At 51.1% G+C, this 23,695-nt stretch overlaps 3 protein-coding genes across 8 annotated transcripts; 1 reads left to right on the top strand and 2 right to left on the bottom strand.

The window, feature by feature from the left end:
- Nucleotides 1-1,080: 1,080 nt before the first annotated feature.
- Leng8 (leukocyte receptor cluster member 8) lies at nucleotides 1,081-12,898 on the top strand. 4 transcript variants are annotated; one of them, XM_076927757.1, is made up of 17 exons: nucleotides 1,081-1,220; nucleotides 3,377-3,469; nucleotides 4,086-4,257; nucleotides 4,604-4,717; nucleotides 5,668-5,778; nucleotides 6,645-6,897; nucleotides 7,112-7,253; nucleotides 7,454-7,657; nucleotides 7,897-7,947; nucleotides 8,064-8,342; nucleotides 8,431-8,571; nucleotides 8,695-8,980; nucleotides 9,407-9,508; nucleotides 9,591-9,659; nucleotides 9,752-9,881; nucleotides 9,967-10,174; nucleotides 11,654-12,898. In XM_076927757.1, exons 2-17 carry the CDS (start codon nucleotides 3,432-3,434, stop codon nucleotides 11,814-11,816), a joined length of 2,463 nt encoding a protein of 820 aa, XP_076783872.1. In that variant the 5' UTR covers nucleotides 1,081-1,220; nucleotides 3,377-3,431; the 3' UTR covers nucleotides 11,817-12,898. The 4 variants fall into 4 exon arrangements, with proteins under 4 accessions (XP_076783872.1, XP_076783874.1, XP_076783873.1 ...); XM_076927759.1 differs by lacking the exon at nucleotides 5,668-5,778; XM_076927758.1 differs by lacking the exon at nucleotides 7,897-7,947.
- On the bottom strand, nucleotides 12,532-16,194 carry Leng9 (leukocyte receptor cluster member 9). 2 transcript variants are annotated; one of them, XM_076927762.1, is made up of 2 exons: nucleotides 16,048-16,194; nucleotides 12,532-14,467 (listed from the first exon to the last, which is right to left on the bottom strand). In XM_076927762.1, the coding sequence occupies exon 2, from the start codon at nucleotides 14,392-14,394 to the stop codon at nucleotides 12,946-12,948; it is 1,449 nt and encodes a 482-aa protein (XP_076783877.1). In that variant the 5' UTR covers nucleotides 14,395-14,467; nucleotides 16,048-16,194; the 3' UTR covers nucleotides 12,532-12,945. The 2 variants fall into 2 exon arrangements, with proteins under 2 accessions (XP_076783877.1, XP_076783876.1); XM_076927761.1 differs by lacking the exon at nucleotides 16,048-16,194 and adding an exon at nucleotides 15,065-15,106.
- On the bottom strand, nucleotides 15,968-23,461 carry Cdc42ep5 (CDC42 effector protein 5). Of its 2 annotated transcripts, XM_076927768.1 has the most exons (3): nucleotides 23,176-23,461; nucleotides 22,791-22,895; nucleotides 15,968-16,501 (listed from the first exon to the last, which is right to left on the bottom strand). In XM_076927768.1, exon 3 carries the CDS (start codon nucleotides 16,499-16,501, stop codon nucleotides 16,040-16,042), a length of 462 nt encoding a protein of 153 aa, XP_076783883.1. In that variant the 5' UTR covers nucleotides 22,791-22,895; nucleotides 23,176-23,461; the 3' UTR covers nucleotides 15,968-16,039. The 2 variants fall into 2 exon arrangements, with proteins under 2 accessions (XP_076783883.1, XP_076783882.1); XM_076927767.1 differs by lacking the exons at nucleotides 22,791-22,895; nucleotides 23,176-23,461 and adding an exon at nucleotides 18,006-18,032.
- Between the last annotated feature and the right edge of the window lie 234 nt (nucleotides 23,462-23,695).

Below are 23,695 nucleotides of genomic sequence, written 5' to 3'. Positions count from 1 at the left end.
GTGGTGAAGCAAATGGGTATCATAAATCCAGGAAACAGCTCTTGACAGGATAGGTAAAAAGCAAGACAAATGCAACATGATGCTCTGGGTTATACTATGGCACACAGAAAACATTAGTGAGAAAAGTGCCCACGTCTAAAGACTGCGGCTTAGTACAGAGTATTAAAGCAAGTCAACTTCTTACTTTTAACAAATAAACCATGGTGAATTCGAGGTGTAGAATCTAGCAATAGGGGAAACTGGGCATAGTGTGCGCAATTTCTGTTATTTTACAATTTCTGTAAACTTAAATTTACTCTAAAATAAAAGTTCATTATAAAAAAAAAGAGAGAGAGATAAGAAATCTACCAAGCTAACACTAGCAAATGATACAACGTTATACAAGTGTTGTTTAATTACCAAAAGTCGCTTGTACAATGTGAGACTGGAAAGGTGTTGTCTCCTCCCAAATTGGACTGCACAATTCAATCACTCCTACTGTAAACAGTGAGCTTTACGTGGCGGCTCACACTTTACAACCCAGAAGAGTGGGGCGGATTTCTGAGTTCCAGGCCATACTGATCTTAACAGATACAGTTCTACGAGCTGCCTCTCCATACATATCTCACCATCCCAACGCCCTACAGGATACCTTTCCAGCGCCACAGTCCAGTGGCTATTCCCATTCCTCAAGTGACGCGTTTCCCGCTTCCTGTGGTTTCGCACTCGCTGTTCCCCACGCCAGGTGCGCCATTCCAATTTTATTCACTAGACAAGCCTTCCAAGGGAGGATTCATCTTTAGCCCGCTTCCGTCCACCCATTTTGTTTGCGATCGTCATAGCGCAGTGCTCAGCCTCACAACACATGTCCCTATGCTTTACATTCGAGGGCCGATTGACCACTGAGTCAAAACTAGGCTGTTGTGAGCGCGCACGAAAGGCTAGGAGGTATCGCGGCGTTTGTCCCCACCGGGCCACCGTCCAACGCCAGCTTCCGGCTTGCTGGCAACGCCCACACGCGAGCGCGTACGCCGGACGTGTAGAGGGCGGTTCAAACCGAGCGGTGACGTCTATTGGCTGTGCGCGACACGGGGCGGGGACAGACGTCCGGGTAACGTCATCACGCCGCAGTCAGGACTTTCGAGCCCCAGACTAGAGCCAGCCGGTGACCGAGCGCTGTCTTGGTTGTCTTGTAGCCGCCTTGGCCCGCCGATAACGAATCCCGGGAGCGAGCGGTCCTAGTGAGTGTGGGTAGTGGTGGGAGGCATGGCGGGCGAGGGCAGGGATTCCTTCGGGCCACGCGCTACGTGAGCCCTGGCCTGTTTGGTGAGGCCAACCGACGCCGCGCCCTGCGTCTCTAAAGGGTGTGGCCGCCGGAGCGCCGCTGCGCATGCGTGCTGGGTTTGCGCTGTGGGGGGGGGGGCGGGAGGGTTGTTCCACTGCGCGTGCGCGTCCGCTTCCGCCCTGCCACTGGCCCTGGGAACGCTGAGGACCCTAATGCCCTAGACGCTGCCCTTGCGGCCCCCTTGACCAGCTGTTACGCCTGCCGCCCTGTTGCCTAGGGCAACCCACAGAGGCCACCCTGGCAGCGTGGTGCGCAGGCGTGACCGGGCCAGTGGCTGGCCGCGGGGGACAAGGGAGGTCGCTTGGTTTCAGGGCGGCCTCAACCTCCAGCTAGCGTCGTCGACCCCATGCCTGCGGGACTGCCAGGTGCTCCTGAGACTACAGTCCATGTTGTCCTCGTACATCAGACCCCTTCCCCCTAGTCCTCACTCCTAATACCAATTAGTAACCCAAGGCTCTCCTGTGTGCTTTTCTACTTAGGACCCCTTGACTCCACCCGATGGATTGTTGGTTTGGTTTTTTGGTTTTTTTGCGCCCCCCCCCCCCAACCAAAGGTCTATGAGACCTGTCAGTGCCCTTTAAGCTTCCTGTAAGATTTTCGGTTTCTCCAATAGGCTTCTTTGCTGTAAAACCTGTTGTTTGGACCGCCCCAGCCCTGTTTCCAAGGTGGTCCGTCCATCATGTTTCTTACGGTACTATCCACCCCACCCCTAATGGTTTCTTAAAATTGTGTGGGCCTCCCACAGCATCCTCAAAGCTTTATCTGCAGACCCTTTACTTGAGTAATTGCCAAACTTGTTTTCTCCCAAACCAACTCCTGTCCCTAGGAACATCCCATACAAGTCTCTTCTCTGTCCTCTGGTGTCCAGGCCAGCTGGACAATCAAGTGGGACCCTTAGACCCTGTGGAGAGGACTGAGATGGGGGAGAAAATAAGGAGGCACAGCAAGCCAAGAAGTCTGATCAAGCTGGCAAAATTTTTATTGTTCACACCAGTCATATACTCTAAAAAACAGGATGGGGACGGGTAGGAAAGGAAAAAGGGCTTTGCAGGTGGAGGAAGCTAGCTGCAGCTGTGGGGTCTAAGTTATTCTTACAAAGCCTTTTTATTACCAGGGGTTCTAAAAACATGTATCTAGCAGGATGTTGGCTAAATCTAGAGATCAGGAGGAAGGGTTACTAAGGTGGGTTGTTATGAGGCCTTGTTTGAAGTTCTAAGAACTGACAAGTGAATCATGGAAGATAAGCAGAAAGAAGAATAGTAGGTAGAAAAGCCAAGGGTGAATGTTTGCCAAGAGCAAGGCCTTGCCATGGCTTCCCACACTCTGGAGACTATAGTTGATTGAGTTTGAAAGGTGCTGACAGCAGTGACTTCACTCCTGCACCCTCACCTGCTGCTGCTCAGTGAGACATCCATAGTTTACCTTTTTCTTTGAAAACTTTGCTCTGTTCTCCAATGTTCTCCCAGTCTCAGTTCCTTACTCTTCAGAGTGCCCCTAGAGGCTTCCCTCTTGACAAGCTTCTTTGTAGCTAGTACTTAAGTCACTGGTAGTTACTGGAGAGCCGCCTTCTTGCTGTAGTAGAATTCTCTTCAGATTTCCTGTCCAGGACTGAAGTTTCTGCATCCACCACTTAAGCCCGGTTTTCTCCCAGCCACACTCGAAATGCAAGTTTCAGCTTTCTTGTTTTTCATTTTCCTATCCTACAGTTTCATCTTGGAGACCTCTAAGGGAAGTGTTTCCTTTCATGCTCAGGTCTCTTCACTCCACGCTAAGAATTGATTCTGAGTCTTTGGAGGGTGGTGGTGGTGGTGGTGGTGGTGTTTGTTTGTTTGTTTGTTTGTTTGTTTTTTGAGACAGGACTTCAACATGTAGCCCAGATGGGTGTTGAACTCCCAAAAGATTGCTGGGAGTTTGTTCACAAGCCACCACGATTGGATTCTTTCCCATATATATATATATTTTTTTTTGCCAGTGTTTCCTTCTGTGAGGTGATACCCTCCCTTTCTAGCCTATCATCTCTTGGGTCTTCCTAATTCATCTCTTTTCTTATAGACATTGAAAAAGCAGTCTGGCTCCCGAGGTCTACTCCCTGCACCCCAAGGTCCAGATGGCGGCCAACGTGGGTGATCAGCGGGCTGCAGACTGGTGAGTAGGGTGCGGGGAACACAGCTCATTGTGGAAGGCAAGAGGAACAAGACACAATGGGACCTTCCACTGCTTGGGGGAAGAAATGAGCATTCTGGGGCGCTAGGATGGAGGGGCAAATGTCCCCTTTGAGCTTTCATTTTATGTGTATGTGAATGTGGGCTCGTGTGAGTGAATGTGTGTAACCCATGCTCTTCAAGGTCAGAAGAGGCATCAGATCCCTTGGAGCAGGAGTTATAGGTGAGTGTGAGCTGTCTGACATGCGTGCTGGGAACAGAACTAGTGACATCTGCAAAACTACTAAATGCTCTTAAATACTGAGCCACCTTTCTAGCCCCCTCTTACTATCTTTTTGATCATTTCTTTTTTTCACTGTTGGCCATGTCAGAATTCATTGGCTTGTAAAAAACTGAGTTCTCCTAAGGTCCTAGGTCATGTGTGAAGTTATGTACCTACTAGTAAGCTTTCTGTTTGCTTGGCACTTGCTATGTACCACCTTCAGCTTGGGCTGTGGTGAGAAGGAGTTTAGCTCTAGAATTCAAGTGTTGGGTTTACTTTCCCCAATTTTGTCTACCTGTTTATACTGGGAGAACATAATTCTGCTTCACTTTTGCAGGTCTTCTCAGTACAGCATGGTGGCTGGGACCAGCAGAGAAAATGGCATGGAAACTCCTATGCATGAGAACCCAGAGTGGGAAAAGGCCCGCCAGGCCCTGGCCAGCATCAGCAAAGCAGGGGCTGCCAGCAGTTCCAAAGCCAGCAGCAGTGGGCCTGTGGCCAGTGCACAAGTGAGAATGGCATGCAGGAGTTGGGAACTACTGTGCTGGGGTTGGGGGGCTGTGGTCAAGAGAAGGATGGGAAGGATGCTAGCTTCCAGAAGATCGAGTGCTGTAGCGTGACTGTAAACATGTTTTCCTGTTTACTAAATCTGATGAAGAGAAAAATAACTTCTTTGTGTTAACCCGGGCCTGAGTGGTCTTAAGGACAGTGGTTTCCATCTTTAAGATGTCTAGTCTTACTGTATGGAGTCTGCTCCCTTCCTGTACTTACTCTGCAGTGAAGACCTGCCCTCTTGGGACTGTAGTACCCATTGGCTCCTGTGGCTGGCACTGATAGACACTCCTGTTTCTACAGTACGTCTCTCAGGCAGAAGCCTCAGCTTTGCAGCAGCAGCAGCAGCAGCAGCAGTACTACCAGTGGTACCAGCAGTACAACTATGCCTATCCGTACAGCTACTACTACCCCATGGTGAGGGCCTGGCTGCAGGGGGGAGCATTCTGTCAGGGTGGGCGAGGTTAGCTGGGTGAAGACAGGCAGCAGCCCCTGACAAAACCGCCAGATTCCTGCTCAGTCTCACATGATCTGGCATATCCATTCTGGTCCATTCCACTGTTAATGCTGACATTCCCGCTGCCTCCAGAGCCCAGGACTAATGTCCTAGTCCCCTGTGGTTTGCTCTGCCGCAGCTCTCTGTTCTGCAGCTCACTTCAAGGTTCCTCGCTGCCCAGGGAGACCTTCAGAGAGCCTCCTATTGCCTTTTAAGTCATCTTCCTGCTTTTCTTTTTCTCTGCCTTGTTTTCTTTCATGGTACTTACTGCAGGGCATTACCCATTTACACCATAGCTGTGTGTAGACTTTATTAAAGTCTGGGTTTTTGCTTTTTGAGTCAGGGTCTCTATATAGCCCAAGTTGACTTTAGCTTTCTCTTCTGTCTCAGCTGCTGGAGTACACCACTACAACTAGCTTGCTTTTTTTTGTTGTTTTGGGGTTTTTTTGTTGTTGATTTTTAAGACAACATCTCATTGTGTAGTTCTGGATGGCCTGGAGCTCACTGTGTAGATCACTCTTACTCAAATTCAACAAAAATCCACCTGCCTCTGCCCCATGCTGAAGTCCTGTCATTAAAGGGGTGAGCTGTTGCCCCTATCACTTCATCATAGCATTTAAAGGTGTTGGCACTTTTACTTTAGTGTTTCTCACTCCCTATTAACAAGAACTCTGGCTGTGATCATAAGTGGAATGAAGAGATTTTTGGTTTTGATTATTACTTTTTTTTTTTTTTGAAAATACATGATTAGTGCATTTGTGTGGTGGAAAAATTAAGGGCCTATAGCCTTTTGAGTTGTACACAGCTAAAGGGAGGCCAAAGGCATGGTGAGCAGCCTCCACTAACTCTGGCTCCCCTTGTGCCTTGGCAGAGCATGTACCAGAGCTATGGCTCCCCCTCCCAGTATGGGATGGCCAGCTCCTACGGCTCAGCTACAGCCCAGCAGCCATCGGCTCCCCAGCACCAAGGGACTCTGAACCAGGTAATGCTGTGCCTAGCTGCTCCTGGTCAGCTGGGAGAGAGCCTGGGTCTTAAGAGGACTTGCAACCAATGGTCTGCATTATTTCAAAGCTGCCCCCTCCCTTCCTCCTTGTTCTTTCTTGCCAAGCAGCTCCTAATCTAAAAGCTTAGCTTTTAAAAGTAGTATGGGCTTGAGGCTGGGCAAGGCCAAGGGGCTGTAGTATTGTGAAGATAGTGGGAGTGGTTTGTAGTTTGGCAGTCTGTCTTCTCTCTTTTCCTCCAGCATGTGCACTCAACCTGCATTCAAGAAAGAGTCCTCCTCTGCCCCTAACCTCCCTGCCCCACACACACATACACAGCAGAGGGTGCATACACATCTGTACCTACCCAATATGCTGCCTTTGCATCTGGCGCCCCCTACAGGAGTGGAAGAGCATAGAACATGGGAAGTACATTGACCTGGGTTTGAGTCCATGCTTTGCTTCTTCTGTGGACCTCTTGAGTCATGTGACTTGGTGGCGCCTAAGAGTCTAGAGGGTACAGTCTTTAGGGATTGGGCAGTTGTGTTGTCATGTGTGTTGATGTGCTCAAGAGAGGAACCTTAGTTAGTTGATGTGTCATCAGTGTAGAGCATGCCACAGTATTGGCATTGCTGGTAGCTGCTCCTTGGTAGCTGAGCTGTGGCAAGTTTTCCAGTCCCTTGAGGCTTAATCTTAGTTGTGAAATGAACTGCTAGTGAAAATGGATACCCCAGGGAGTCACTGAGCACACACAATTGCTACCCACAAAAGATTGTAGCTCTGAGTGCTAAAGAAGATAACTGTAAATACCATGTGACTCAGCACCAGGATGCTGCCTGCTTGTTTCAGCCTCTGTTTGTTTCTGCAGCCTCCAGTCCCTGGCATGGATGAGAGTATGGCCTACCAGGCTTCCCCTCAGCAGCTACCTGCAGCCCAGCCCCCTCAGCCCTCAAACCCACAACATGGGACACATAGTCTAAGCAACGGCCCTCAGCCTGGAACAGCCCCAACCGCTCAGCATAGTCAGGCAGGGGCTCCTACAGGGCAGGCATATGGGCCACACAGCTACAGCGAGCCTGCCAAACCTAAGAAGAGTCAGCAGTTATGGACCCGCATGAAACGTAAGTTAGCAGATGTGTGGGGGAGTCAGAGGGTTGGAGCTTGGCTGTGAGCCCTACAAGAGTTGCTAGTCCTTTGTCCGAATGTTGTGGTGTGCCGTGTCTAGGAGAAGACTGTTCTAGAATAGGTGTGCTCATGATAGGAACGTGTTCCAGAGCTTAGCCTATGTGAATGTCTGGGGAAGGCCTAACTCCTGTCTCTGCTATTCTCCCACAGCAGCTCCCGGGACTGGAGGGCTAAAATTTAACATCCAGAAGCGGCCCTTTGCAGTCACCAACCAGAACTTCAGCTCTAATTCAGAGGGTCAACACAGCAGCTTTGGTCCCCAGCCCAACTCCGAGAAAGCTCAGAACCACAGGTGACTACCGTCCTTGACCATGCCTACCCATCCTCTGTGCTCCAAGGTCCCTCTTTAGGAAGCACCCTTGAGTGCTTGATGAGGTGAAGTGAGTGTAGACGTGTCCAGTACAAGACTGCCTTCTTAGATGACAGAGATAGTTCTGCTGATATGTGGGGGTCCTCCCACCTAGGTGCCCTCATCTATCCCCTATCCCACAGTGGGCCTTCTGGCCGGGGAAACCTGTCAGGGAAGCCGGATGATTGGCCTCAGGATATGAAGGAATATGTGGAAAGGTGCTTTACCGCCTGCGAGTCAGAAGAGGACAAGGACCGGACAGAGAAACTTCTCAAGGAGGTGCTACAGGCCCGACTCCAGGATGGCTCTGCCTACACCATTGACTGGAGCCGAGAGCCTCTGCCTGGGTCAGTCTGGGTGACACTGAAACAGTGCGGCAGCTGGGTATGGGCTGGGGACATGAACATTAAAAGCAGCAGCTTCTGAGACAAATGGTTTCAAAAGCTGAGGCCTATATCTCAGGTCCCCATGGGGTGGGTAGGATGCCCAGGAGTGATCAAGGATGGGTTTTAGGAAGTGGGAAGGGATTGTTGGGGGGTGGGGGGGTATGGGTGGCTTGATGGCTAAGAGCATCCCCTGGACACAGACAATCTTGGGCTTGGTCCCTTTCCTGCACCACAGTGGCTGAGTTGCCGGGGTAAGTGCCTCTCCTTTCTCCCAGGTTTTGTGGCCCTGGGCCATGGGGTGGGGTCTGCAGAACTGCAGGTTGGTGGTTGGTTAGTAATGCCCTGCCCTGCCCTGCTATATCCTCAGGCTGACCAGGGAGCCTGTGGCTGAGAGCCCCAAGAAGAAGCGGTGGGAGGCCCCTAGCAGCCTTCACCCTTCCAGGGGGGCAGGCTCGGTGACCAGGGGCGGGGGTGCCCAATCCCAGCGAGGGACACCTGGGGCTGGGGTTGCTGGCCGAGCTCGGGGTAGCAGCTTCACCAAGTTCGGCAACCGCAACGTCTTCATGAAGGATAACAGCTCTTCCTCCAGCACGGATTCGAGATCCCGCTCCTCATCCAGGTCGCCTACCCGACACTTTCGGAGAAGGTGTGCACACTTGGCTGGGAGGCAGCTGGGAGGGAGCTGCTTGGAGCCTGACCCTTGGGCTCAGGCCTGACTTTTCTTTCTTGTGCAGTGACTCCCACTCAGACTCTGACAGCTCCTACTCAGGGAATGAGTGCCACCCTGTAGGCCGCAGGAACCCACCCCCCAAGGGTCGGGGTGGTCGCGGGGCCCACATGGATCGAGGTCGCGGCAGGGCGCAGCGTGGAAAGAGGTGAGGTGCTTTGGGTGGGATTTCTTCCTAGGTATAGGTGGGTGGTATTGGGTCTCACAGGTGGGGTAGATGGCCTTCAGAGTGGCTGAAAACATTGACTTTCTTTTTACCCTTTCTCTCCAGACATGACCTAGGTCCCACCAAACGCAGCCGCAAGAAGATGGCAGCACTGGAGTGTGAAGACCCAGAGCGTGAGCTTAAGAAGCAAAAGAGGGCAGCCCGCTTCCAACATGGGCATTCACGTCGCCTGCGCCTCGAGCCTTTGGTGCTACAGATGAGTAACCTGGAAAGCAGTGGAGCTGACCCTGACTGGCAGGAGCTGCAAATTGTGGGCACCTGTCCTGACATTACAAAGCACTATCTGCGGCTCACCTGCGCCCCAGACCCATCAACTGTGCGACCTGTGGCTGTAAGTCCCAGGCAGTGTATGTCTGCCCCCAGGATGTGTTAGCATTAGGATGGGGAGCTAACATAAGAAGGAGCACATGGGACACATTGGGTGAAGGAGGTGGTAGCTTTGGCTATGAGAAAATCCTAGCATCCAGGCCCTTCACATCTGGGGCACAGCCTGGCCACAGCTGCCTTATGACCAGCAAAGTAAGGAAGACTTATGTGTGGGACCCTAGAACGAGGTAAACTTGGGAAGGTAGCTGGTGTTCTGCATCAGGATGGCACAGCATTGTGTGGCACTCAGACCTGCTGTGTATTGCCTGGATTTCGTTTGTTCATAGTGAGTCACTGATACTGGCTTTGTTGCAGCTCTTGTTGAGTGGAGACACGGTGGCTTTGGCCTGTCATCTGTTTCTCCACTCAGCTTTGATTCTATTACCTGCAGGTTTTGAAGAAGTCTCTGTGCATGGTCAAGTCCCACTGGAAGGAGAAGCAGGACTATGCCTTTGCCTGTGAGCAGATGAAGTCCATTCGGCAGGATCTGACAGTAAGGCAGATGGTGAGAGGGTTCTGATGTCAGCCATCTTGCCCTGCTCTGCTCTGCCTGACTACTCTTTTCCACTGCCCAGGTGCAAGGCATCCGGACGGAGTTCACTGTGGAGGTGTATGAGACCCATGCCCGCATTGCCTTGGAGAAGGTGGGGAACGTGGTAGCTTCCTCCCACTCCTTTCTTGAAATCACTTGTATTTGCCTATGCCTTATACCTCTCCCTCCATGCCCTACCCTCAGGGTGACCATGAAGAATTCAACCAGTGCCAAACACAGCTTAAGTCACTGTATGCGGAAAACTTAGCAGGCAACGTGGGCGAGTTTACTGCATACCGAATCCTCTACTACATCTTCACCAAGAACTCTGGAGGTGAGAGGCCCATCCCCATGATGGAGGGTGCCATGCCCAAGGTGGCACCCCCTGGCCACCTGACGTCCAGTTATCTCCTGTGCAGACATCACTACGGAACTGGCATACCTCACGAGGGAGATGAAGGCAGATCCCTGCGTGTCCCATGCATTGGCACTGAGGGCAGCCTGGGCCCTGGGCAACTACCACCGCTTCTTCAGGCTCTATTGCCATGCACCTTGCATGTCTGGCTACCTTGTGGACAAGTTTGCAGACCGGGAGCGCAAGGCCGCCCTCAAGGCCATGATCAAAACGTATGTGGCACTGCACTCTGCTGCCCTGTGTGCTGTGGCTCTGCCACGTCCCCTCCACATCCTGGTCAGCCTTCAGCTCCTCTGCTGGAGTCCCCTCCTGATCCCCTGTTCATACCCCTGACCCTCACTGCTTTCCTCCTCAGCCACCTTCAGTTCCAGGTTTTCTCCCACTGTTCTGACCTCACTGCTCCTGGTCTTGTGTCCTTTCCTTCCCTGCACTCCTCATCTGTTTACATCAGCTTGGAACCTGGCTTATCTTCCCCCTCCCTTTTCAGGGCCTTTGCCTGCAGCTATGGGCTGCTCATCTTCCTGACGTTAGAAAGGGTGACATGGCTTGTGTTGCTAGCAGTCTCTTGAGATGAGACCTTGTGCCCATTCCATTTTTTGACTATCAGAAGTCTTGGATTGGGAAGCTGCGGCACCGAGGGTGGTGTTGCAAGGACCCTGGCCATCAGACTGCGGGAGGCTTGGCTATATGGGCAACAGATTCCCACCACCACCACAACCCTTTGCTTGTGGATGCTCCTGCCATCTAGTGGTAGTGGGTATAGACCAGGGATACTGTGCAACAAAAGGCCCCACTGCGGTGGGCGCCAGTCTTGCCAAGATTGAAAAACCCTGGTCAAGAGCTCTCTCAAGAGTCTTGAGGGGCCTTGGATGTCAGGGTAGGCAGCAATGTTTTGTCATTAGCGGTTCTGTTATAGTGGGAATTGCAACTTATGGGTCAAGAAACTTGTTCTAGAATTTAGTAGTAAGTCAGTCCAACCCAAGGGAGGAGGGGCTGTGACTAGCTGAAATGGACGGGCATCAGGCTGCTGAGCCTTCTGTAATCCAGTAAGCCACTTGGTGGGCAGCTTCAAGCTCTGGCCTGTGTGGACCTCAATTCACAGCACCTATCCTCTGAACTTAGCACAGCAGACAAATCCCTCAGATGTCAGACTCGTGTTCCTGCCATAGCTTGAGGCAGACAAGGGAACCCATAGGATGCCTGGGTTCCAGATACTTGGTGAGGCTTTCTAAGTGGTTAAAGGGTTTTGGTGGCCTTCAGGAGAACTAGCAGGACATGTACACTATTAGGGCATCTTAGTAGCAACCAGAAGGCACTGCTGAGTGTAACACTCTGTGCAAACATCCTGGGGGGAGGGGCGCCATTGTCCCTACCCTTTGAGTCCATGTACCACTTACTCTGTCTGGCTCCAGCTCCTCAGTCGCAGAGGAGCCAAGCTGGGCCCTTTCCCTCCTGCCCCCTCCTTCCTGAGCAGGTAAGTGTGGGCAACGGGGGGCACAGCTGGGCACTGGGGCTACCAACCCCATCCCTTGCCCCCCCAAGCCTCTGAAAATGGGGAGGCTGGGAGGGGCTGCAGAAGCCAGCAGGTTCCTTGCTGAGGAAAATGCAGGCCCAAGTGGTGAGCATTGCTCCCTGCTCCTGGGCCCTCCCTTGTCTGTTTGCCTCATCATTTTCTCCTCTTGTCTCCATAGCTTCCGCCCTGCGCTGCCCGTCTCCTACCTGCAGGCCGAGTTGGCCTTCGAGGGCGAGGCCGCCTGCCGGGCCTTCCTAGAGCCCTTGGGCCTGTCCTACACGGGCCCGGACAACTCCAGCGTGGACTGCCGCCTCAGCCTGGCGCAGCTGCCAGCCTTCTGAGCACCCATCGAGCATGGGCGGGGGCAGGGCTGTGGCCCAGCGCCGCCTTTCAAATTTTGTTTTTGAGCCATGGACATGGGTTGTAAAAATTTGTGGGGAGTCGGCTCCAGGAAGAGCCAGCATCCCTACCCCCGTTTCCCACCGGGGACCTGTACAGAGATTTTTCTACGTTTTTATTTTTTGTCTCAGAGGGGATAATTGGGAGTATATAGTGGAGCAGGGTGGGGTGGGGGCTACAGGTTCTGTGTCCACCTCTCACCTCCACTAATGCTGTCTCAGTGTTTTTTCTCTCTCTCTCTCGAGCTCGTACTCCAGCACCTGACTCTGCGTGCTGGCCCAACCCATGCTGGGGGGCCAGCAGAAAGAAGACAGGCTGTCCAGCCCGCACCCGCCTGCAGCGGGGCACCAGCCAGCCACACCCATTGCCTCGTCTGCCTCGTCATAGACTCTTGCTGCCCAGCCATTGGGGGCCTCAGTGTTTGGGGTGAGGGAAGCCACTTAAAGACTGTGCCCCACCTTCAGCTCCTCACCCCAGAAACGCCAGCCAGCACCACCGACACAACCAGACCAGCGCCACACCGCACTGAGGACTCCAAGGCCTTCGCGGGACCATGCCGGCCGGGCTGCCTCGTCTTATTCAAGTTGTATTAAGTTGTCTCCGTGTCCCTTCCTCCCTCTGCCCCAATGTTTCTTCTGATTTTTTTTCTTTCCCTCCCTCCTCTTCCTTTCCCTTCCTACTCCCTGGTTCAACACAGGTAAAATGGTTACCCTCCCTTCTTTCCTCCCCTCTGCCTTCATGGATCACCAGCTCACGTCATGTTTCCTTCTCTTTTCTCTGTGTGTGTGTTTAAGTTACTTTTCTTCCTTCTCCCCTTTTCTTTTTACCCCCCCCCCTTCTGCCATGTAACTGGAGGATGTGCTATGAGGTTGCAAACAGCTGGACTGTCAGGCTGCTTTTTTTCCAGATGCCTCCCTGCCTTCCCTCCCTACCTCTCCCCTCCCCTTCCTTCATTCTCCTTGAGCATTGAGTACAGTACATTTTGGAAGCTTGAAACCAAAATTAAAGAGAGAGAGAGCGAGAACCTGTCTCAGCTTGGCCTGTTTTCTTATCTGAAATATGAAACCTCGGTCACTTGAGAGGAATTTCAGCCAGGGGCAGGTAGCTATGCCCTACTCTGCCCATGCGACACAGCCAGAGTTTCCCTAGGGGCTGCCTTCCTAGCTCCTGGTTCAGGATGTACTCAGGCTTAGGGAGGCAGACTTGGGTTCCATGTGGTACCTTAGCCAGGGTGAGGTGTGGTTGTAGTTCTGGCAGCTGCACCACTCTAAGCCCTTCGGCCTCTAGCCTCTGATTCAGTGTTTGGGCCATGCCTGACAGTGTAGGGGAGGGTGCGGCACAGAGCACGTGATGGCCCAGAAGAACCAAGTCCCGGAACTCTAACTGGGAGGGTGCCCGAAACCCTGGTTTCAAGATGGCTCTCCGAAGAGCCCTAGCTGCTGCAGCCTCCTCCCCAGGGCCTGTCAGCCTTAGCAAGACCACTGTCAGGTGCAGGGCCTGTGCTGGTACCAGGAACTCAGCACAAGAAGGAGCAATCCGGACCAGATGCTCTTGGGCCTTGACCACCTCAGCCCTAAGCCCAGGCTCTGTCACCATCAGTGCCACAAAATGTGTAGGACGGGGCTGGCGAGGGGCCTTTCTGTCGTCAGGCCAGGCGCCTGCATCCCACACGCTTTCCATCTCTTCAGCAGAAAGCCCTTTAGTTGGCATGGCCTGCGCCTGCCACTGTGGAAGCACTGTAGCTCTGGGCACCTCTACTGAGTTCAAGTTCTCCTTTACTCCTGGGAAGTACATGCGTGGGTCTGCTGTTTCTAACTCAGTGGTCTCTTTAGTTGGTCCATCCACTTCAGGTGTCTCCAGGCTGGAAGCAAGCCCAGTTTTGAGCTCTTTGATTGCCCCACCCTCTTCGGGTGTCTCCAGGAAGGAATCAAGCTCTGTTCTGGTCGGATTTCCACACCCTTCCTCTGGGGCATCCTGAGTATCCAGACCCTCTAAACCCACCCCTGCTTTCTCTTTGTCAGGAATTTCTGGCGTGACCTCTGTCCAATGCTCGTCCCCGCCGTCCAGTGCATCAAAGATGGTGGGTCCCCGTCCAGCCACAGAGCCCGAGCCAAAAATAAGGTCAGTGCGCGAGGCACGGTCCCACACCAGGCGGCCGCGGAAGCGGAAGTAGCGTATGCGGTGCTGCGGAACTGCCAACACGCCGGGTCCAAGCGCTGCCAGCGGCTGGTCCCAGCAGAAGGCGCAGAATGGCTCTTCCTGCACTCCCAGGAAGCGGTCGGTGTAGCCCACCGAAAAGTCAGCGGGTTCCAGGCGCGGGTCCCAGCGGATGCGTTGGATGACGTCAGCAGCAGTACGCAAGGCCGGCTTCTTGGACTCAGCTTCCGGCTGCGCAACCTCGGAGGACGGCGCCGGGACCCCGGGATGTGGCTGACGGCAGCGCGCACCGAACCGACAGCGGCCCTCGAGGAAGAAGCGGCAGGCCGCGGGGGCCTCAGAGGAATCGGCCGAGGCCTCCATGGTCCCGTACACACTAAGTGGTCTCAGTCCGCAGCGTTGATCACCAACTGTGACGCCAGGAGCCCGCTCGCATCTGGTGGAAGGAGGCCAAAGGACCAGGCGTCAGAGTGCGATCCAATCGCAAGAGCCGCTTATTTACGCGTATCCGGCTTGTAAACCACTGGGAACCCCCTTCTTGCCCCGCCTAAAACGATTTACATATGCCCAGCCCCTCAGGGAGCCTTAGAGAGCCTGGCCCGGCCCAACCAACCAATTTACACGTGCGGCAAGCTTCTCTCTGAAACTCCAGAGAGCCCTGTCCCATCCCATCTAACTACTTTATACGTGCTCCTCCCTTTTGGGACTTAAGCGAGACAGTTTCGCAAATACTTGACATGTGCCCCACCGGTGTCAGGGCCTCAAGAAAGCCTAGGAGCAAGGCTTCTTCGCATCCGATTTACATATACTCCGTAGCCTGGGTGCTGGTCGGGCTTAGAAAACCCCTTCCGCCGCCTCCAGATACTTTGTATCTGCTCAGCCCCTCCAGACTTCTAGGGAGTCTGGCAGGGCAGCATCTGATTTACTCCGCTCGTTGGGAGGGGAGGTAGGCTCAGCCGTCCTGGCCCCGCCCCCAACCGTCCTTAATGTTTGTAGCCAGCCCCCAAACCATTGATTAACTTGCATATCATACCTCATAACGAGTAAAGTGACTCCCGGTCCTGCCTCTGTCAAGTTATATATAAATGACCGCTCCCGTCTTCCCTGGAAGCCTCACCCTTGGCCCCACCTCACCTAAATGTTTTACATATGCTCCGCCCCTCGTTCATCCTACCCTGGCTCACCAGGTTCAATGGTTTTACCTGTGCTTCTTTGTAGGGGTCGGGTTTTACTCCTATCTCCAGCCTAAGGGTTGACAAATGCGACCCACTCTTTTGGAAGCTTTAAAAGACCTTACTCTACCTCTGGTCCGGTTAATTTAAATTGGTCTCATCCCTCTAGGGACCTAAGAAAACCCCTTCCCAAACCCAGAGACTAATTCTAGTTCCTCCCCTCTGAAAACCTTTGAGAATCTTCTCGATATAGGCTCAGGCAGCCCTGCACCTCTGGGATGTTAAAATATCTGGGCATCTGTAGGCTCAGGCTGAACTTTGTGCCCAGATTTGTAACGCAACAGCCACCTGAGGGGCGACACACAATTGGTGGGACCTGAAGCTCTTCCCACGGGAACCACACCCCTCGTGGCTCCAAAGGGCCACTTCCTTTTGCTGCCGCTCCCTGGAAAAAAAAGGAGCGGCACCGCCCAGAGTGCACCTGGAGGGAAGTGGATGGCCAGGCGACTGTGACTCTTTAGGCCAGTTTTTCCCGTAGCAGCTGCCACGGGGTCTGGACTTTATCCAGGTGTCAGTGAGGACGGGTCAGTGTTTGAGGAATGAATAAGGCTGTAGGAGAAGTCAGGTTCGAGACTCCGCCTTTTGGGAGGGGCATTACATGAATACGCCTTCAAACTCCTAATGACGACAGACTTGACTTTTAGATGGTGGCACCCCACCACTGTCCTGCTTCTGCACCCTTTCTAAAGTGAACAGACAGTCCATGGCACAAACCTTGGCCATTTATGTGTACAAAAGTGGAATGCTGGGAGGGAGGGGTTGAAGGAATCACGACACTACAGACCGATGACGTCGTTCAGCTGGAGGTCAGCACTGGAACAGCAGTGGACCTCGGAGTGCTGCATTCCAGGGTGGGCATCCCCATTGGGCTTGGTGGCCGATGTCTCGCCGCGCTCCGCGTCCATGACGCCTAACACCGCATCCAGGATAGAGGGGCCCAGGTCCAGGTGGAAGGACAGCAGTGGGTCCGCAGGTGAAGGCACTCGGAGACTAGGCACAGGGGGCTGTGGGACTGCAGGTGGAGGGACAGAATGTGGGGCCACAACGGGTGGGGCTCGGGGCTCGGGAGGAGGACCGCCTCCGTGGCGACTCAGGAATGAGGTGTCCCCGAAGGCGTCACCACCGCGTCCCACGTGCAATGTGTGCCTGAAGTCTCCGAGGGGTGCTGAGATAGAGAGTGCTCCGCGCTCCAGTCGCTTCTTGGGCTGTGCAGGGCCCAGCTGCTTCAATACCGGCATCTGTGGGGACATAGGCATATCAGAGCTGACTCATCCGGGAGCTCCACCTCTTGTGTCCCTATCCCACATAGCCACAGAATTCTCTCATAAAGCAGGACTGTGGTGGAACTATTATTGTTAGTTAACACGTGAGGAAGCAAACTGAGAGGTTCCCAAGGTTACTACTGCTGAACTCAGAGACATACTTAGGCTTTCCTGAGTCTAACACGCCCACACAACCGTACCTGATCCTTGCCCACCTTGTGGGTTGTTTTTCCAATCTTTATCACCCTCTCCCACCCCATCTCATTCCCTGACACTAATTTCTTTCCTTTTGTCTTTTCTTTGACTATGGCCACACTGCAACCAACCTTCCTAAGGGACCAACAACTACTGACCACCTCTCTGAGGGCCCTCACCATTATGTAACCTCTGAAAAGTTTCCAGAATTCCAAATGACACAAAATCGCAAAAATTATCTGCAGCTGTCAAAACCACACATCTGCTAGAGCTCAAGGTAAATCGTAGTCAGCTGCTGAAGAAAGTCTGAAGTGTCCCCATATCTCTACACCTGGGGTTAAAATAAAAGGACATTTTAATAACATTTCTGGTTTTTTTTTTTATTTTAACAAAAAATTCCAGAACTCTCACTACACATGACCATTATGCTATGTGGGTAAAACAAAAAATATTTGAGCATTTCTAGAGGGTAGGTACGGTAGGTACCAAAAAATTACTTTTGGAGTGCTTCAAGGCTAATAAAAAAATATAACTTCAGTTAGCATTCACTATAGATGAAGAATACATGATTGCCAATGTCCATCCTCAAAGGCAGGAAGACTCTGTCCACTTAGTACCCAAGGGACAGGCCAACCACACATTCAAGCACCCTGCCCTCCGTACACACTGAAGAAGTAGACCAAGAAAGCTCTACCGGGCGTGTGCAAAATCCACTGAATAGACCACATGAAGATTGTCGTTCTGGAGGTTTAGAGTGGTCCAGGGGAGCTGTACATCTACACAGAATTTTATAGCCAAAATGATCTGTTTTGGGGGAGACTATGACCTAGCAGTATATCTCATATTTTGTAAAGCACTAATAATAAAGCAAATACCTTATATGTTAAAAGTTAGCAGTATTAGGGGACTGAAGAGATGGCTCAGAGGTTTAGTGTTTGCTGTTCTTCCAAGGAAGGGAAGTATATGTGCATAGAATTTAATAACTAAAATGATCAGCTGGGGGGGGGGGTGGATACTATGACCTAGCAGTGTAACATCTCATGTTTTGTAAAAAAACACTAATAATAAAGCAAATACCTTATATGTTAATATAAAGTTAATAGTATTTGCTGCTTTTCTAGGGAAGCTCTGATCTCAGTACCCGTGTCCCACAGTTTACAACTTCCTATAACTACACCTCCAAGAAGACTGATGCTCTTCGCTGGTACCACACACACACACACACAGACACGTGCAAGTACACACATTCCCACTACCCACACGGCGGTTCACGACTACCCATTACCATCAATTCCAGGGTATCTGATGCCTTCTTCTGACCTCCATGGGCACCAAGCTTGCATGTGGTGTACACACGTACACACACACACATACACAGAGAGAGAGAGAGACAGACAGACAGAGACAGAGACAGAGAGACAGAGACATATCCAAATACACAGGGAAAACAGGTAAAAAGAGCAGATATAATTAAAAAATATCAGCAAGAATATCATATGTTTGCAGCTGCCAACTAATGAACTGGAAACCAGACATGCAGTCGCTAGATTACTGCACCACACCTGACTGGGTGGAAAACAGAAACACAGCAAGCCTTGACCAATATTCCAAAGCTTGGTCTTTTTCCATGGAAATTTTGGGAGGAACTTTTACAACCCTGTACTTTTAACACTCACCGCTACTATAATGAAATCCTTTGTTTCTGTTTCAATCAAAGCTTCACTTTTTTTTTTGTTTTGTTTTTGTTTTTTTTTTTTTTGTTTTTTTTTTTTTTGTTTTTCAAGACAGGGTTTCTCTGTGTAGCCCTGGCTGTCCTGGAACTCACTCTGTAGACCAGGCTGGCCTCGAACTCAGAAATCCGCCTGCCTCTGCCTCCCAAGTGCTGGGTTTAAAGGCGTGCGCCACCACTGCCCGGCCTGCCTCACCCTTTTCTAATTAAGTGAATCTCCACAAATTAATCTTTTCATTTTCCTGTCTGTACAACGGATAAAATGACACTTCCGATTCCTTGCAGAGCACAGGGAAACAGCAACTTAAAGAAAAGCCTATTTTTAATATTGAGTATTACCAACTGGTAGTGCCAGTGTTGGGAGAAGAAAAGGCTGTGTCACCCAAACAGTAACTGCGGAACAAAGATTAGACTTGGTAGAACTGCATGAGAAAGGCCAAGTAGCCACCATTGCTCTTTCAGCATTCAGCACCCTGGGGAGACGTGTCAAGCCAAAACTGCTTGAAATAATTTAGATGGGTGCATTCTAACTGCATGTATATATGCACGTACACTTTGCATGTGTTCGTCTCTGCTGCAGACTGAACCTAGGATCTCACACATCCCAGGAAAGCACTCTAACACATTCCCTTGCCTATAAAAAAATTTTTTTAAGTGTATAGGTGTTTTGCCCAAATGCGTATCTGTGTACCACATGCATGATGTCTGGTGCCCATAGAGGCCAAAACAGGGCGTCAAATCTCTTGGAATTACAGAGGACCAAGGGATTTCCCTGTGGATGTTGTTTGCTTACAGGTGATGCCTCTAGGCTCCTCCCAGGGATGCCTTATGTCATCATCAGCCATCATTACCTATTGCTGCCAGATACAGGCATCATGTAAAAGGTCTGCTGGGCACCCCAGTTCTCTGTTCCCAAGTGTTTCTGGATAATCTCTTTCTCTCTCCGTTTTTGTCCTTCTCTGTTTCCCCACCCCCTTCTCTGCCCTCATGGCTCTGTTTCCATCTGTCTGCCGGTCTACATGTCTATCATATGCCTTGACCCCTTCCCCAGGCCCTCCCTCCCCGCCCTCCCCCAAATAACCCCCCTTTATACCAGATCAGTTGCATGGCATAATTACACAGGGGGACACCTTGGCATGGGCCCACTAGGCAACCCTTTGCCACATTATATATAACAGATGTGGGAATCAAACCCAGGTCCTCTGGAAGAGCAGCCAGTACTTCTACTGTCCTAGTTATAGCTCCAACTCCTCCATGCCCCTCTTCCAAACCTTTTCGGTTTTCATTAAGGGGCAAGATCATACTAAGTTGTCCAGGCTGTCTTTGAACTCACTTTGTAGCCTAGGCCTTAAACTTCCTTATCCTCCTTCCTCAGCATCCTAAGTACTGAGATCGCAGGTCTACCACCAGTACTGGTATTTATTGTTGTCGGTTTTATTTTGGAGATAGCATCTCACAGGCAGCTCACGGCAGTCCTCCTGCCTCAGCCTTCCCAAGTGCTAAGCTTACAAACCTGTGCCATCTTGCCCATCTCTCAAACTGCTCTTGGTATACCAGGCCCACTCCACCCTTAACCTAGGTGAGCAGACATATTTTTATTGTAACTTGACACACAATCACCACTCTCTTCTTCCATCATAATGCAAACAAAAGTTTTGACGGACTAGGAGACTGGCCCTCAACAACTTAGCAGGTACTGGATTTTTCTTATTTTTTAAATGTTGTATTTGATTCAGTAGTAAATACTGAGCCACAGTTAACCATAAAGATCCTCTCTAGGAGCCAGCAATGCCCTTCATCTCAGTACTCTGCAGTGAGAAGGAAAACAGGTACAATTCAGAAAATCAGATACTCAGGTTAGGATCTGGCCACTGATCTGCTGGGTGGCTTTGGATAAGCATGTGACCCATGTGATCTTGTATTCTCATCTGTCAAGTGGGATATCAATAGAATACTCCATCTCAGCCAAGCACACAGTAAATGCTCAATTTTACACCCTTTTTGTTGGAGTGCTGAGGATAGACCCTAGAGCTAGCTGATACCCTTGGTGTTAGGCAAACACTCTACAATTGAGCCAGGCCCCCAGTACCTCACTGGTTAATTCCAGGCAGGCACTGAGCCACATCCCTGTCCCCTCATAGGGGAATTCTAAGCAAATACTCTGCCATTTAAGCTATACCATTAACCTTTAAAACAAAAAAGTTTTAGTGGGGCGTGGTAGTACATACTTTTAGTCCCAGCATTTGGGAGTCAGAGGCAGGCAGAAAACTGAGTTTGAGGCTAGCCTGGTCTACACAGTAAATTCTAGATCAGCCAGCATTACACACATGCACATACACACAAAGAAAGAAAGAAAGAAAGAAAGAAAGAAAGAAAGAAAGAAAGAAAGAAAGAAGAAAAGAAAAGACAAACCAAAAAAGAGAGAAGAAGGGGGAGGGGAGAAGGGAGAAGAAAAAGAAAAAAAATATATTTTTAACATTTTCAGATGGAACCTCATTAGGTTGCCCAAACTGATGTTTTATTTTATATTAATATTTACTCTATAACCCGGACTTTGAACCCTCCCGCCTCAGCCTCTATTCCCTCGTAACTGGGATTATCGGCCATAGGTTCAGCGTAGATCACAATTTGTAACATATACTGGTGCTAGAAATTTGCCATTTGTTTCCTTATGGGAGTTCCCTTAACCTTTTGCTGAATTTAATCTCTGAAAAACAAGAGCCTTGTATGTTAAAGGATGTCAAAAAACACATGCGTGACCCGGTTCATTTCCCAAGCACATTCTCATGGATGAACACTGGCCTTGGTGACTTGAAAGGATGCAAAACTCATTTAATCCTCAAAACAATCCTTGGAGCAGACGGTGATAACTTTTTTTTTTTTTTTTCAATGATTAAAAACCAGTAAGGTTCAATAACTGGCCCTGGGTCACACAGGAATAAATTCTGAAGACAGGATTTCCAACAGGCTGGTGAAAACTGAAATGTAAAGAGCCTATTGCAGTTGACAGTCACTCACAGGAAGTGGACCACATGGAGAGGAACAAAACAGTTTTGATTTGATATAAAGGCCAGAGCTCTTATGTGGTACCTTACCGGACTGTTTTTCTCTTCCATTGTATATGGGGGGAGGATGTGAATTAGAAGAGCCTTTGGAGGGCTAGAGAGAAGGCTTAGCTGTTAAAGGTTAGGGTCACAGCAAAAAGAGCTTTTGGAGGTGGATATGATGGCACATGCCTTTAATCTCAGTGTATAGAAGGCAGAGGTGAGTGGATATTTATAAGTCTAAGGCCAGCCTAGTCTGCATAGAGAGTTTCAGGCCAGCCTGGATTACATAGTGAGATTCCATCTCTTGCGGGGGGTGGGGATGGGGGGAACCTTTTGGGACTGTAAAGATGGCTAATTGTTTAGAGGGGGGCGAGGGTACTTGCTGCACAATCACAAGGACCTGAGTTCAAATCCTCAGCACCCTTTAAAAACCCTCTAAGCCCAAAACTGTAGAGGGCAGGGGCAGAAAGACAGCGGGGACTTATTCAACTCCAGGTTGAATAAGAGATCGCCCTCATTTCAAGAATAAAGTAGAGAATAATCTAGCAGGTGACCCTAACACACTTTAATGCAGCACATTACATGCATGTGTGCTGTCACACATGCACGCGGAGGTTTTAATGCCCCTGGAGCCCTGGCTAGCTCTGAGAGAGACCTTGAGCGAGTCATATCCCCCTGCAGCCTGGGTGTCCTTTTGCATACTCAGCTCTAAGCTAGACTATGAGTGCTGCAGGCCTGTTAAATTCAAGGCAATGTGGTCATTCTTGGAAAAAGTTCGTCATCAGCCTAGGCTCTTACAGAGGGGCCGTTTGTTAGGGATCAATGCAAAGCAGACTAGAAGCAAGCACACAGGCAACCCAGCCCGCCCAGACAGGCACATGCTCAGATAAGCACATCCTCTTTGGCCTCTTCCACCCTCTTTTTCCTGCCAAAGTACTGCGTGGCTCCAGCTGTGCAGGGGTGGGAGGGGGGGGGGCGAGGAGAAAGAAGGGGGGAGGGGCACAGCTGGCTCACCTCTGTCCTCTCTCAGCCTCAGCCCTACCAGCAAGAAAATAACAATCCGCTCCAGAGCTGGCTGGACTGGTTCTCAGGCTGGAGGAGGGTGGAGCCCAGACTTGGCAAGGGACCCCACCTGGAGACCCCTGGGATTTTAGGATTGGCAATTCTAAATTTTAAAACTAAAGCAACCTGGCTGCATCGGGAACTTCAAAGGTCCTGGTCTGTTTGGTGACTAGTCTGTTGGGGTTTTTTTTCCCCTCTGGTTGAAGACCCCTGCCCACTACAACCTTCTCACCTCGTGGTCCAGACTGAATTGAGATCCGGCTTAAGCTGGGGTCCCCCTGGCCTCGGAGACTACCTCTCTGGCGCCTTTTCCTTCTTTCTCCAGGCGGGATTTCACCTGGCAAATAAAACAAGTGTCACGTCCTTCCTGGTAGGGGCTCTAGGACCTAGGGATACTGTCTGAGTGCCACCGCCTCAGGCTGGGTCCTGCACCCTTGGGTCCCAGGAGCCCCACCTCCTAGCTCTCTGGTTTCACGGGCTGGGAGTTCCCCTGCTTTCCTCTCTCACATTCCAGGGGTCCAGGGTTCTTCATTCTCTATCGTTTACTGCCCTCCTCCCTCAGACCCAGGAGACAAGCCCCCAGAGTCCGGCAAGCCCTGGCGGTGGTTTTTTCTTACCTCCACTGAGAATAAGCTTCAGCCCCTCTCGGGGGCCATGGCAGTCTCCCAACCAAGCACCGAGTCAACGCCCAGACAGCCAATTTGGTCTCTTGTCTGGGGTTGAGAGGGTTAAGCCATAGGCCCCTCCCAGCCTTCCTTAGTCCCTCAAAGTTTGCCTCTAGGATTTAAAGGACTAGAAAGCCTTGGTGGTGGAAAAGCTAAGGGCCCTTTGAAGGGATTGTGAGGGCAGGAGACGAGGACAGAGGCAGAGCTAGAGGGATGGACGGGCGTGCCCCCAGCCCGGTCCCTCCCCTGCCCAGCCTGGAATTTCCTGAAACCAGGGAAGTCTGGCTGTTTGGAGGAGTAATTTCTTCCAGACTGCAGCTGTTGGGGGAGTGGCGTGTGTGTGTGTGTGTGTGTGTGTGTGTGTGTGTGTGTGTGTGTGTGTGTGTGTGTTGAGAAGAGGGAAATGGGAAGAGTGGAAAGAAGAAGAGAGAAGAGAAAGTCCAGATGGAGAAAGAAATAAGAAATGCTGGGA

Source organism: Arvicanthis niloticus, chromosome 30 (genome assembly GCF_011762505.2).
Source record: "Arvicanthis niloticus isolate mArvNil1 chromosome 30, mArvNil1.pat.X, whole genome shotgun sequence".
NCBI classification, from domain to species: Eukaryota; Metazoa; Chordata; class Mammalia; order Rodentia; family Muridae; genus Arvicanthis; species Arvicanthis niloticus.
The sequence above is the reverse complement of the archived record's forward strand: the minus strand, read 5'-3'. Positions and strand labels throughout refer to the sequence as shown.